Raw genomic sequence first — 14,573 nt, forward strand, 5'->3', positions numbered from 1 at the left:
ATGAGGAAAAGCCATGCGCGTGTGGATGGTTTCGGGAATGGACGCTGCTTTTGGTACCCCAAACGGCTATCATGTGCCAACGAGGTTACCCCAGGGCCCAATTTTAGTACATGAACTTTCCGACGGGCGAAAATTTGAAAAACAGACACAGGGGTTCAGAACGATGAGAAAAAGCCGTGCGCGCAGACGATTTTGGGAACGGAGCTCGTTTGGTTCCCCAAACGGCTAACGGGCCCTGCGAGGTGCCCCGGGGACAATTTTCGTGTGTGTGAACTTTTCGGCAGGCGAAACTTTGAAAATGGACCAAGGGGTTCAGAACGATGAGAAAAAGGCTGTGTGTGCGCAGATGGTGTTTTAGAAACGGAGCTCGTGTTTGTGTGCCCAAACGGCGTACCTCGAGATACTCCGCAGGGGTTTTGCCTCGGGGTTTCTCCAGCATTATTTATGTATGTCGTCTGTGGTAACGTTCCTATGCTAGGTCTCTCAATAATTATGTGTAAAATCTGCTCTAGTGGGGTGGTGTAAGAACTAATGAGTTTATATTAATTGGCGCGGTGCGTGCTAGAAGTATGGTTTGGCGTGAGATACATAATGCTCGTTTGGTGTGCCCCATAATATCTAGTTAGTATTGGGTGCCCTCTCTGGCGGTGGGGGTGCCTCGTTCTCTCGTTTATGACTCCTAATATTTTTGGTTTTGTCGCGAATCTTTGGTTCTGGTCTTGAGTGGTATTGTCTTGTGAATATATTTGAAAACTGATGTACTACGCATAGTGAGGTTTATGAAACGATGAATATTGTAGATGTGTGTTGACGCTAGTATTCTGATTTTTTTAATCGGTGTAAGCTTGATAGTGTTGTTGGTTGCCCACTCTAAACGGGCTATCAGGCCCCTTTGATCGTGGTGGGTTGCCCTCTTAGGCCCCAATATTTAATGTGTGCGACGGAGGCGTTTGTGCAGCGGTGCTCGAGAAAATCCGTGATAAACAAGAATATTGTTACGCAAGTGGTTGCGAGAGACGTACTGAATGAATAATGAGTGCGATGTTGCCACCGCCGCGCCCAATAGTAGTTTGGGGCACCAAACGAGCTCCGTTCCCAAAACCGTCTGCGTGCACGACATTTTCTCATCGTTCTGAACCCCTGGGTCCATTTTCAAATTTTCGCTCGCCGAAAAGTTCGCGCACTAAAATTGGTCCCCGTGGCACCCCTGCCAGGCCCGATAGTCGTTTGGGGCACCAAACGAGCCCAAAACCGTCTACGCGCACGACTTTTTCTCATTGTTCTGAACCCTTGGGTTCGTTTTCAAATTTTCACCCACTGGAAAGTTCGCGCACTAAAATTGGGCCCCGGGGCACCCCGCCGGCCCCGATAGACGTTTGAGACACCAAACGAGCTCTGTTCCCATTTAGCCCATTACATTTCTTGTAGAAATATGGTTAAATAAAATGAGAAACTAAAGGCAAATCAAAACTTTTGATTCTAGCTAATTTTTCTCCATGAATTTTATTATCATCTTCTTCTTTTTCTTCTTCTTCCTATTATTGTTCTATATTTTTATTATATCATGATTTTTTTAATTAAATCTCCCAATCATTGTAACAACCAATGGAATCTCACCACATTTCTTCAATAGTTTCACTTTCATTTCCTCTAAATTTGGAGGATCATCAGAGAATAAATATCTATTTTTCACTAATTCTTGCTGGAAATGTTCTAGGATTTTTTTTTTCATTTTATGGTTTTTTTTTTGTTATATGTTATATACTTTTCAACTATATACATACTTTTCATCTAAATATTCTTAGCACTCGTTTGATATGTAAATTCATTACGTATAAATATTGCACTTAATGTAGACAAATTAATTTTTTTTTATATATATAAACAACAACCCTAAAACATACTTTAACAGTCATCAGTCTTATAGTAGTCAGAAGTGGTTGTCGAAGTTGATTATCGAAGATGATTTTTTACTAGAGTTTATAGTCGGATGTGGTTGTCGTTGCCTGAAGTTGGTCACATGAAGGTGTACTGGAGTTGGTTGTCGATTTTTGTCATCGGAGGTGGTTTTCGAATCCCAAAGTTGGTCGGACAAAAGTGGTCATGAAGTTGATCATCGAATATGATTTTCGCTGGAGATTGTAGTCGGAGTCTGAAATTAGTCGCATGAATATGGTATTAGAGTTGGTTGTTTTTCGTCGAAGGTGGTTGTCGAAATCTTGAGTTGGCCATCGGAGTTGATTGTTAAAAAGTGATCATCGAAGGTTATTTTCATTGGAGTTTATAGTCGGAGGTTGTTGTCGGAGTTGATCATCAAAGTTTGTTATCGGAGCCAATTGGTCATCAGAGTTGGTAGCGCGAAGGTGGTCGTCAGATTTGGGTCACTTGAGGTGGTTGTCGAAGGCCAGAATTGGTTGTCAGAGTAGGTCATGCAAAGGTTGTCAGAGCTTGTAGTTGGTTGACGGAGCTGTCATCAGAGGTGGTTGTGGGAGTCCGAATTTTTGTTGTCGGAATTGTCATCAAAGGTGGTTGTCAGAGCCCAAAGTTAGTCGCTGGAGTTTTCATTGGAGGTGGGTGTCGGAGCTTGGTATTGGTCGCCGGAGTTTTCATCAGAGGTGGTTGTCAGAGCTCGAAGTTAGTTCTCAGAGTGTGACAATAGCCGATGGTGGAGTCAATGAAAACATAGGAAGAAGGGAGAGTTGGGGTGAGTTGATAAAATATACCAACTCAACTCCACCAACATTTCAAGTTGATGGGCCAAACAATGAGTTGTCATACTATACCAACTCAACTCAAATCATGTTGGTGAGCCAAACATCCCCTAAGGAATACTGAAGGAATTTAAGTACAAAGTATGTTTTACAAAAGCATGTTTTTAGTACCTTAGAATTCTCAAAATGAAGGAGAAGATGGTTTCTTGGACCCTGATGTTGAAGAAGATGAAGGTATCTAGGGACTACATTATGTTTATGTTATGAAGGTCTTTGAGACCCACTTTAGCACACATGAAGGTTTTCAATCATATGTTAGGGTGCTATTAGCCCTTGGGGCATGTTTACGTGCACGTATGAAAATTTTTGACGTTGATTGTGATGTAATAATTCCACATTAGCTAAGGCTATTGACGTTAACAGTATTGAGTTAGCTCTACCTCAACTAAGGTATAAAGGTACAAAGTTAAGTATGAATAGTTTATAGGATTGCATGTGATAGGCTAAGTTTTTAGGATTTTCTAATATAATTATGAAATGATCCGATGTTTGAATGTATATGAGTTTGAGCTAAGCATGTTTTAACCCTGAATTTATAAAAGCATTCCCATTTTCCAGTCACTCTTTCTAAATTCTACAACATGTTCGTATTCATATATATTTATTTAAATTAGTCACTCATTGGGCATCCTAACTCACTTTTCAAATGTTTTTACTTCCCAGGTAGTGGTTGGATTATGGAGCTTAGCATACAACTGCTAGTTTGCCACATTACTGCTTAGTGCTCTGATAGACCCATAAGTTATTTAGGTCTTTGTTAAGCCTTAATTAGTTTTGAACTCATGTATATAATAGTTGGGAAAGGATGGAACCCAGAGATTATCGTGTGGATTTTGTATGTTGGAAATGTTGGGGTTGATGCCCTAAACTCTCGTTGGGTCCTGTAGTTTGTAAACACCTATATTGAACAAACTCTTGTGATGCAATAATGTGAGATATTTTCGTCACTGTTATCTATGAAACATGGGATATTTTATTTGCATTTACCACAAATCAATAAACTAAGATCCTTGGTTGTCGTTGTAATTTAAGTATGTATGTGGAGACATACAGGTGAATCATGCTTTAAGTGATAACCAAAATAGTCTGTAGTATATGGATATAGAAGGGAAACCTTATCTTGGTGACACTACGAATGTGGCCCGCTTTGTAGATAGTTACAAGTGTTGTGACATACAGATGGTCTGATCCTGATAATTCATTTGGAGATATACGAGTGGGGGTGTCCTATACAAAGGAGTTTATATAAGACCGGACCACGAAGTGTTTAATCTTGTTATATAACGTCGTTCATGACAGAGACTTCACTTCATTAGGATGACCATAGGTAACATAACCTTAATCCTAAGTGAGTTGGGAACTCTTACATTTGAAGGCGCTTCTTTGATTTGCATGGGTGCGAGTAGCCAGATTGCTGACTCAAACCTACCACTTTGGGGATTCGTTTGATTGGGGAGCTGGTAACTCAACTACACAAGATGGAATTCACTCCTTCCCCAAAGCAGGGGTAAGTAGATAGATTGCTCCCTTAAAGAATGATTCCGGGGCTTGAACTATGTGGCGCCACACACTTTCTCATGGCCCGAGAGGTGTCCACTCATAGTAGGACTATGATGTATTGTTCATTAGAGGGATCAGTGGTACTTAAGGAGTTAGATGTAACTACAGGGGCAAGATAGTAAATTGGCCCAGCTGTATTTACGAGCATCTGTGAAGGGTTATCGTACTGTTGACTGCAATGGACACAAAAATATATCTGTAGTGAGAAGAGTGCAGTTATCGATCTTTAGAGGAGTGTCCGATAGTTAACGGATGGTGGATCTCATGACTAAAGAGTTTAGTCAGCTATTCACGTACCGTTGGAGCTTCAAGCTATATATCCATAAAGTTCCCTTGGTAGCTCAATGGATTGAAGTTGAGAATCAATTTTTAGGTCAGTTTGAAGTGTTCAAATTGACAAGAGAGCGTTTGATTATATATGATATGATTAAACTGGTTCAATTATATATGATATAGTTGACATGATGTATGAGATATATTAATTGGAGGAATTTGATGTAAATATGATTTATATCAAGTAAAGGAGAAAATGACTATGGTTTAAATGTTACATATGATGTGATATTAAAACTATAGGCTATAAATATAATATGATAAGTTAGTTATTATATTTATGTATATTTAAAATAATTATGAGATAATTGTAGGCGGATTCTCCTTTAACTGTGCGTGAAAGTGGGAGGTTGTATTCAGTTTTCATAACTGAAGGATAAAATAAAAAAGGTTTTCATTTTGGAAGAGTATCGCTGAATCGCTTCATTAAGTACATAACCAATCGTTTAGCTCATGAGAGACTACACGACAGCTTCAAGTGTTTGTCTAAACAATCGTGTACACGCACTTTTGACTAAACGATCATGTAAAGTTTTACTAAACGAGCGCACACCTTAGCGAGATTCTCTAAACAATCGTGTAAATGATCAAGCTATTTTTTCCTAAACGATCGTGTACTTGCTGAAATTTTACTAAGCGATCAAGCACAAAGTCTATACAATAGACACTATACTCTCCCACTTGCTTGGTCGTTGAGTTTGATCATTGTTTCCTCTACCAAATCTAACAGGGCCCACACTTCCTGGATTCTCACTCCAAGAATACCAAGGTTATTGAGTGGTGGTGTCCAAGAGGTTACTTGTTCGTGGTTGACTAGATGATTGGGTAGACGATCGTAGAGACAGCGAGAGGTTGCTGTTCCAGACTCCACGAGAGCGAGAGACCTGTGAAAAAATAGTTCTTCAAAGGTAAGTCTCTCACTCCTTTTATATTTAATTTCTAAAGCATGCCGTAATTTGTTAGAAGATGCATAACTAGATTGTATGTTTGTGAATGCTTGTAATTTCACAATGAATTTGGATCGACCATGCTTCCACTCATGGGTTCTCTTTGATAAGAGTTTCTTCAGGGAACTCTAGTTGTAAGTATGTATATATGTTGGGTTGTGTTGAATCCTTGTTGTGAATGGTTTCAAATTGCCTTAGAGGCTGAGATGGAAATACATGTAAACTCTATTACTTATACTAGTCTATTAGGTAATACAGGAGCAAGGAAACAAGTTACAGGTGTCAGTAGAGCAAGAGGTGTCATAAGAGAGTTGACATCTGTTGTCTTCACATCTCTTTCCAAGTTAAGAAGCCTGGAAAGAGATGTGACAAAAGTTATACTAGTTATTGTTAAAATTAGCAAACTCAACTTGCATAAAGTTTATAATATCAACTTTGAAGGCAATGTTTGATTCCCCATTCTCACATATTTTAAAAATACACATTATATTTATCATATTTAATGAATTTTAATTACATGATATTGTTGAATAGACCAACCAAACGTTTTGTTTTTTGTTTTTTTTAAATTGACTTTTATTTACTAATAATATTTGGATTGTTTAGGACCTCTGTAAATATTTAAACTGAATTCTCCATTTCTCAATTTAAAAACGATAAAAACGTAAATATTTAACAACTCCAAGAGTATACTGTCTTGAAAGTATGATCTAAAGCAAATACTTTCTATCATTACACAATACGGATTTGTTGAAAAAAATATTTTTAGGTCCTCTAGGTAATTATTTCATTTTTTGTTTTTTATTTTTAAAAATTAATCATATTTTCTCTCCATTTCTTATATTGATTTACATTATTATTAAGTGCAATAATTAAATTATTAGTTAAATTTGAAGACAAAAAATAAGTTTTTAAAAGTTTAGTTTTTTTTTTTTTTTACAAATGTTGGTTTAGTTTTTTAAATAATTGGTAAAAGGTAGATAAAAAGCAAAGAAATTTGGAAGTGGAAAGGGTTAATTTTCAAAAACAAAAAAGCAAAAAAACCAAATAGTCACCAAATGAGATATTGGTTTTCAAAATTTGGCATGATTTTTACACCAATAATAAAATGTAATAATAAAAGAAGAAATTTAGAAGTAGAAGTATTTTCTATAAACTTAATTAAAAAAAAAACCAATTGTCGGAATAAATTAAATTAAATTATAAAAAAAAGAAAAAACGAGGAAGGAACAATTTTGAAGTTGGGCCGAATGCCCTGAAAAAATGGGGTCCATAGAGAAGGAGACTATGGGCTTGGGCAATGGGCCTTTGCGTCTATAGGTTTGGCTCATGGAAATTACCGTAGTCGCAATGCAGCGAATAATAAACTCAAGGCCATCGAAATTATCGAACAAGAAATAATAATTTCCGGTCGTAATAATCTGTTTTGGACCCTCAACCGTCTTCTCTCCACCTTCACTTACAAATCCCTCTCTCTCTCTCTCCCCCCCTTTGTTCATCGTCTTTGGGACTCAACCATGACTGCTATATCTAATTCGTTGGTCTTAACGAAAAACCCTCAACTCCAGTTATCGCCTGGTAATTCTTAGTCTCTAATCTTTTCAGCATTTGATCTTATCTTTGATTTTGGTTTTTTACTTGCTCAACCTACCCATTTGTTATTTCTCATCCTTTTGCTTTTATCGATTCAATTTTAGATGTTGTTCATGCATTTTTTTTTTCTAATTTACCCAACTTATCTAGCACTCTTTCTGTTTAATTTGGGGGGTGATCCTTTATGTTGGAGATTTAGGACTGTGCTCTCGATGTCTCCATCGATAAGTGGCCTCATTTCAATTAAGAGTTATTGGGTTTCCTTATAATTTGTATCTTGAATTACACCGAGTTTGAAATGGTAGCTACCTGCTACTTTTGAGTCTTGCCAACTGCTTAGCTCATAAATCGATATTGAGTTTTAACTTATACGTACAGACGGCCTTGTTCTATGGGAAATTTGTGAGGGGAATGTGTTTTTTACTCATTGTTATGCATCTTATGGTGGGCTGTTCAATCTTTTTTGCTAGCTGTCAAAAGGCTTAGTTTTGATTATGTTGTCATAATTATGATTATTTTCTAAATATTTGTGAGCGTTGGAGTCAACTTACATGCACCACGACTCTATTCTTAAGTGACAATTGGTCTGACCTTACAACATTTGTATGCCAAGGAAACTTATAGGATATTAAATGATGTCTAAGTCCTTTATTAACCCAGGGTTCTTATTGGCTTCCAAGCCAATCCATGATGGTCATTACATTGTCATGATATATATATATATATATATATATTTAAATAGAAACAATTGCTTTCATGGAGAAAAAAATGAAAGAACACACACTGTCATGATGATTTGATTTCCAAATAAATGAAAATTTTGCAATTCTTGGAAGATTGAATGACTATTACATGGATGCTCTCATTTTCATAATTTGGAAGAGTTAGGGAGAGTGCAAATGTACAAACCCTTCAATTTTATTAATCTGAATTTACTTTCGCAAATTATCCTCTGCCAGGATCAAATCTGAAAACTGCCAATAAACATCTGGGGAGCGTGTCCCCTACCAGCTTGTTACTCGGTCCTGGTTGGGTGGGAAAGACAAAGCTTTCTACATTTAGGCGGCCACTTTCAGTTCAAGCTGCATATAGGTATAATCGTTGAAATCACTACTTAAACAATATGCCATTAAGTCCTCTCGTATGATAGAATCATAGTCTCGGGAGTCTTTTTCGGAAGGAATTATTATTAATCACTGATGTGACGATGGGAAACTCTTTACATGGTAAGAATGCATGTCTAGAATCCTTGTAAGGGTAAGCTTATCAATGGGGTTTGCAAAAACTGGAATAACTGCCATACAAAACCGAATTAAATGTGTTAATATCAAGCAGTCACCAGTTAACAACCAAGAATCTAGCCAATTTGAATTTTGAACTGGGCCCGTCCAACTGGTTCAAACAGATTTGCGATCAAAGGATGGACTTGTTTGCTTTTCCATGCTCGAAACTGAGTCTCATTAATTTAGTTTTTGTTTGGGACTTTTGGTAAAGACTGATCGAATCATCATAATGAATGCATGTACTCATCCTATTCTAGATGTCAAATGCAATGGTTGTTGAATTTGATCTATAAACTCTGTATGATTTAGGTTTCTGGTGTTATGCCTCCCTATGAGAGTGGACCATTCGTTCCTATTATATTTGGGGGTAAATGTTTAAAGGCAACATTTTGTGGAAAGGTGCTGCATCCACGCTCTTCTTTGGTTAATATGTAAGGAGAGAAACAATAGGATTCTTAAATACAAGGAGATTGCCTCTATCTGGAAACTGTAGTTCAAATCCTTCGCTCCATGGTGAAATATGCTGTTGTTGTCGTTGTGTGTGTGTGTTTTTTTTTCGGTGATAGTGTAGTTACAGTATTTCGATGGTTTTTAACTATTCGAAGGCTCTAATGGTCTACATCTAGTTTTGGAAGGGGGATTTCTCTTCCCCAAGCCTTTAGGTTGTTTCTCTCTCGTTTTGTCTTTAAAGCATCATTTCTTTCCAAATAAATTTATAAAACTCCTTGGGGTTGAAAATAATGTACAGTTTGTTACAATTGTTCGTATCACTTATAACATTTTCGAGTGGAAATTAATAATCATATTAGTATAATTTTCAAATGAACGTGGCATGAGTTGATGTCTTCTACATTGTATATTATCTTAGTGGGACTGTCCTTTATGCTTCATTTGAAATATTCTAATGGCAGTTAAGTTTATTGTGTACCTTATGACAGTGATGGTGGACGGTCAAGCAATGCAGGCATTTTTATTGGAGGTTTTGTATTGGGAGGACTCATAGTTGGCACGCTCGGCTGTGTATATGCCCCACAGGTTTTTTACTTTTGTTCATCTCTTTTCTAACCCCTAAACCATACATGTGGGAAATTCCACCTAGCATATATGTTACTTGTGTTCTATGGATACTACATTATGTGGAATTTACATATTTAAGTTATATACCGAGAAATATGCACAACTGTTGTCTCTGAGCTTCAAGTCTGAATCCTAGACTTTTTATGACTGAGAGTAGATGTATTTGAATTACAGATTAGCAAGGCACTAGCTGGAGCAGACCGGAAAGATTTGATGAGGAAACTTCCCAAGTTCATATATGATGAAGAAAAGGCTTTAGAGGTGTGAGATCACTCAATTTCTTCTTATTTATTGCAAGTTTCTCCTGCATGGACATTTCGTTTCACTTGACAATAATTTTGTGAAGACATTGATTGGTAACATTTTATATTATTTATTGGTAGCATCGTATACACTTCTTAGCCACCCTGAATTGGCAGAGTGATAATTAGGGCCTGTGAAAAAGTAAGCTCAAAGAAAATGAGTTCAAAGTTCAAGTCATAGTGGCCACCTGTATAGGACTTAAAATTCGACTAGTTTTTTTGGCATCAAAATGTAGTAGGTTGTCAAAGATGTTAAAATGTGCTTGTGTAATTTTAGTTTTGACAATTATGCGGGGGTTGCTTGATTTGGATGAAAAATTTGTGTAATCTAAGGTTGAAGGAGTGGAATCTATGCTTAATATGTGGATTTGCTTATACTCGGATACAAGTTTGCTCCAATTCGATGGAGTAGATAAGTTCATATTTACATAAACCCCAAACACTTCTAAGTTATATTATAAACTATTTTTTACAAATTATACTCCCACCAAATAAATACAGATTACCGATTCAATTGTACAATTCAAGCAAGCTTATCGGTTAAATATCCTGCATTCATTATGGTTTGAGGGCACATGGATTGCCTCTCTTTTTGGTACATAAGTGCATATATACATAAACCCCAAACACATCTTCTAAGTTATATTATAAACTAATTTTTACAAATTATAATCCCACCAAGCAAATACAGATTACCGATTCAATTGTACAACTCAAGCAAGCTTATCGGTTAAATATCCTGCATTCATTGTGGTTTGAGGGCACATGGATTGCCTCTCTTTTTGGTAATTTCATATTTTCTATGAAATGAAGGAATCATTCTCTCTCTTAAAAAAAGCCAAAGGTTTAAGAGAGATGGTTTGTTGGTGTTTGGTATAAAATAGGAATATATTATGCTTGGATTTCTGGCGTAGTTTAGAACCTTAGCAAACTGTTAGCTCAGGATAAGCAAATATCATCTAGATTTATACAAAATTAACCTATGAATCAAACACAGACCCATGTTGCTGACCAAAAGAACATAACTATGGCAATATTTTGCTTTTGTTTATGGAATTAAACTTCATCTTTAGAAGAAATATAACCATATGTTTTGCTTAACCAGTTGCTGCTTGGTTTTTGTTTTTTGATGTGCCAATATGTACATGTTTATTTATTCGAATTGCAGAAAACAAGAAAGGTGCTGGCACAGAAGATTGAACAGTTGAACTCTGCAATTGATGAGGTTTCTGCTCAGCTCCGAACAGAGGATCCCCCAAATGGAGTGGCTGTGAACTCGGATGAAGTTGAACCTGCCATTTGAAAGTATCATCTTTGTCACGTTGGTCTTCCTTCACCGCCCACGACTCCGGACTGGGAATAATAGTTAATTTTCAAGCTATATAATCTTTAATTTTCTCTTTCTTGAACATTTGGTCCGAGCTTTGATGTGCAATATCCACCTCGTATAATGTGTTGCTATTATCGCTCAAATGCTCCATATAAAGTTGAATAGATTTGTAGAAGAGCATTCTTGCCTTGTTTCCTATTATGTACACGAACAACAGGCATTGTTTTGTATTTGAAAGCCACATATTTCATCCCTTCCGCCTTCTATTTGCATTTTTCTTATTCTTATAGCACTCGTGACTCTTGAGTCGCCACTCGCCAGCCAAATGACTCCTTGTTGGTGCATATTGGTCTTTCACAATTTTTTTTTTACAGCTCGAACTAAAAAATTGCGCCTAAATGATATTTAATTTGGTTTCTCAAAATAAGTTCTTATGAACTTCTGCTAGCGTAATGAACATTTAAGGTTCTTTCTCCATATGTTCTTTCTCGCTCTTTCTCCCACCTTTTTCCTATCGTGCTTGAGCAAGAATAAGGTGTTGAACGAGAGGGAACATAGGGAACAAGAGCACGAGAATTTTTTTTAAAAAATCTCAGTATTAGAAAGTATATGATAAGATATACGTGAAAATGGAGTATCCAGTTTTTTTTTTTTTTTTTTTTTTTTTTTTTTTTTTTTTTTTTTTTAATTTCGAACATGTGTCCCCAGAGCAATTAAAAATATATATATATACTGAATTTGAGGGCTGAATTTCAAGCCAACCAAAACCCACTTAATTTCACACCATCTTTACAATAATCAGAAACCTGGTAAATTTAAGAATAATGTATTTTTAAAAAGAAATGACAAATATATGGTAGTTATGAAAAAAATGATTTTAATAATGTTAAAAGATAAATAAATTTGCAGTCTAAGGTAATGAAGAAAAATAATGACAAAAATAGGTAGAGAACTTTTGTACCTGGTACATGATTTCTTACCCATCCACAAACAAAATCTTTTCATATTCGTGAGATAATTCAAAGAAATTCAAAGAAACAACTAAAGAAAAAAAAGGGGAGAAATAGAGAGATCGAAGGAGAGAATCCAAAAAAAACCCTCATCCAGAATCAGTTTTGAAAATAAAATCTCCACAAAAAGTGGCGAGATTGTTGCCCCTAAAATCAAATTCTCTAACATTAGGATCTCCTCAAATGCCAGAAAAATGCACAAAGTTCTCTCTAAAATTAGATTAAGACGACGAATTACTGCTCTTTCTCTAAACAAAATCTGCAAAACAATGCTAATTGCAGTTGTAGGGATGCTCTCATAGATCCCATAAATCTAAAAAAAATGAGGGATAATGTAATGACCCCACTTTCTAGATGGAGAAAAGACATTACTACATGCAAAAAACTCAAAATGATTTTTTCGCAAAATCTAATTAAAACCAATAAAATTTCATAAAATAAATTTCTAATGCAAAAACTCAAAGAATATAATTTCACTCTTGGGGTACCCCTAACTCAAGTTTGAAGTAAATTATTAAACAAATAAATAAACGTATAAATAAGTAAATAATCAAAGAATAATAAGTGTTTGACCCCTAAACCAAGACATGCCAATTTAAGAAAATAAATGCGAAAGCGATGTCAAGTCTCAAGACCCAGTCACGAATTCCTCATCCCCGCCATTTTGTCCTTTCCTTTACCTAAAAAAATAGATAAAAGAGTGAGTATAAGAATACCCAGTAAGGGGCTGTTTGCCCAAGTTTGGGGAGTTGTGAAGTCTATGTTTGAAGTGCAGAGTTGTGTAATTTGAAGTTATGAAGTCTATATTTGGAGTGCAAAGTTGTGTAGTCTGGAGTTATGAAGTTTGTGATTGTAGTGCAGAGTTGTGAAACTTGGAGTTCTGAAGTTTGTTTAGGGTTTTATCTATTTTTTCTTTCTCTAATTTCTTTCATACAAATTTGAAAATGTAATAAACATGATTTTGTTCCATAAGTTATAGCATTGTCATTTCTTGATTTATTTGTATTGTATCAATTTTATAAATTTACTTAAGTATTCATTTTAATTGAAATTAGTAACACAAGTTAGATTTATAACCTTTCTCCAATACATAGTGGGCCAATAAGGGGCCATTACATTACTAGTTTTAACAAAATATATTTGTATTACAATTTAATTTCACAAGATTGTAATATAAATATCCAACTGCTAGAAAACGATCATCATATCAACAAAAAAAACTATTAAATGTATAAAGATAGTAAGGACATAAAAGTACTTGCATCCAAAAAGATTAATGAGATATATGATAGTCGATTAAAGATCCCACCGAAAACCAAGTAGAGCATATGCATCATTCACTCCTTCCCAACAACTTCATGTAGTAGATAACTTTGAATTCCATCAGGACAAACAAGAAACCGTGAGTATTTTTCTGGCTTCTAAATATTATACCCATGAGCTTCACCCTGTCCCATGTTGACAACTCTGGTAACTGAACAAGAATGCCTGCCACTTCTTTTCGTTGCTAGACTCCAAGGCATGGTTTGTTTCAGGCAATGATGTAATCCTCTCAAGTTGGATTGTTTGCATGTCTATTGCCGTTAAAATTCATGCTTGAATCTACTTAATTAGTTGATTAAAGTGAAAAAACAGTTAAGTCAAACGAGAGAGTAATTAATTGTTGAATGCATCAAGTTAGGGCGTGAAGTAATTTTGGAGATAAAATTGTTCAAGTGTTTTGTCTGTTCTTTTCTACTAATGCATGCACCCTAGAGATAGGATTAAGTGTGGCTATCACATCAAGAGATGTTGAACATAAACTAAAGAACAGATTTCCTACACATCACATATACACTTAGATTTAGTAGACATCCATACCATCTCCATACTCATTGTCATTGCGCTCTTATAGGCTTGCTGTTCCCACTAGCAAATCAACACATACCACCTATGCATAAGTCATTCATCCGACCCATTTTTATCTCTCTAAACTCCTATAACCTCTTGCATGTGGCCAATAGTTAGTGTAAATAACCAACATCTATCAAGTAATTAGAACCCTCTGCAACAAATTCAAAGACCAACCCTGCGTTAGTAATTCTAGAATCCCTAGTTTCGACCCTCGACTTACCAGGACACTTAGGCTAGATTTATACTTGGGTCTAGTTTAAGAAGACTTGTACGAATCAGTAAGGTGTGCACGCATATCATCAGTCCAACGCATAACAACTTCTGCATACCAAGAGATAGATTAAATATTCTCATGGTCATCATTCATTCTCATCATGATTTATGATCCTTCATCATTATTCATCATTACTGAGAATTTAAAGAAGGTGAACAAGTTTTTGGCGTTGTTGTCGAGGATTCTAGCAACCTAGCTAA

The 14,573-nt window shown here is 35.9% G+C and overlaps 1 protein-coding gene across 1 annotated transcript; it reads left to right on the forward strand.

Annotated features, from left to right (window-relative positions):
- Positions 1-7,022: 7,022 nt before the first annotated feature.
- Positions 7,023-11,453, forward strand: LOC120087268. Its single transcript, XM_039044211.1, has 5 exons — positions 7,023-7,189; positions 8,164-8,296; positions 9,426-9,522; positions 9,739-9,825; positions 11,035-11,453. Exons 1-5 carry the CDS (start codon positions 7,129-7,131, stop codon positions 11,167-11,169), a joined length of 513 nt encoding a protein of 170 aa, XP_038900139.1. The 5' UTR covers positions 7,023-7,128; the 3' UTR covers positions 11,170-11,453.
- Positions 11,454-14,573: the final 3,120 nt, after the last annotated feature.

This window comes from Benincasa hispida, chromosome 9 (genome assembly GCF_009727055.1).
Source record: "Benincasa hispida cultivar B227 chromosome 9, ASM972705v1, whole genome shotgun sequence".
NCBI classification, from domain to species: domain Eukaryota; kingdom Viridiplantae; phylum Streptophyta; class Magnoliopsida; order Cucurbitales; family Cucurbitaceae; genus Benincasa; species Benincasa hispida.

Coding starts and splice junctions, on each gene's coding strand:
- LOC120087268 (XM_039044211.1), top strand. CDS start 7,129: ATGACTGCTATATCTAATTCGTTGGTCTTAACGAAAAACCCTCAACTC. Junction 7,190..8,163: donor TCAACTCCAGTTATCGCCTG/GTAATTCTTAGT, acceptor ATCCTCTGCCAG/GATCAAATCTGAAAACTGCC. Junction 9,523..9,738: donor GCTGTGTATATGCCCCACAG/GTTTTTTACTTT, acceptor TTTGAATTACAG/ATTAGCAAGGCACTAGCTGG.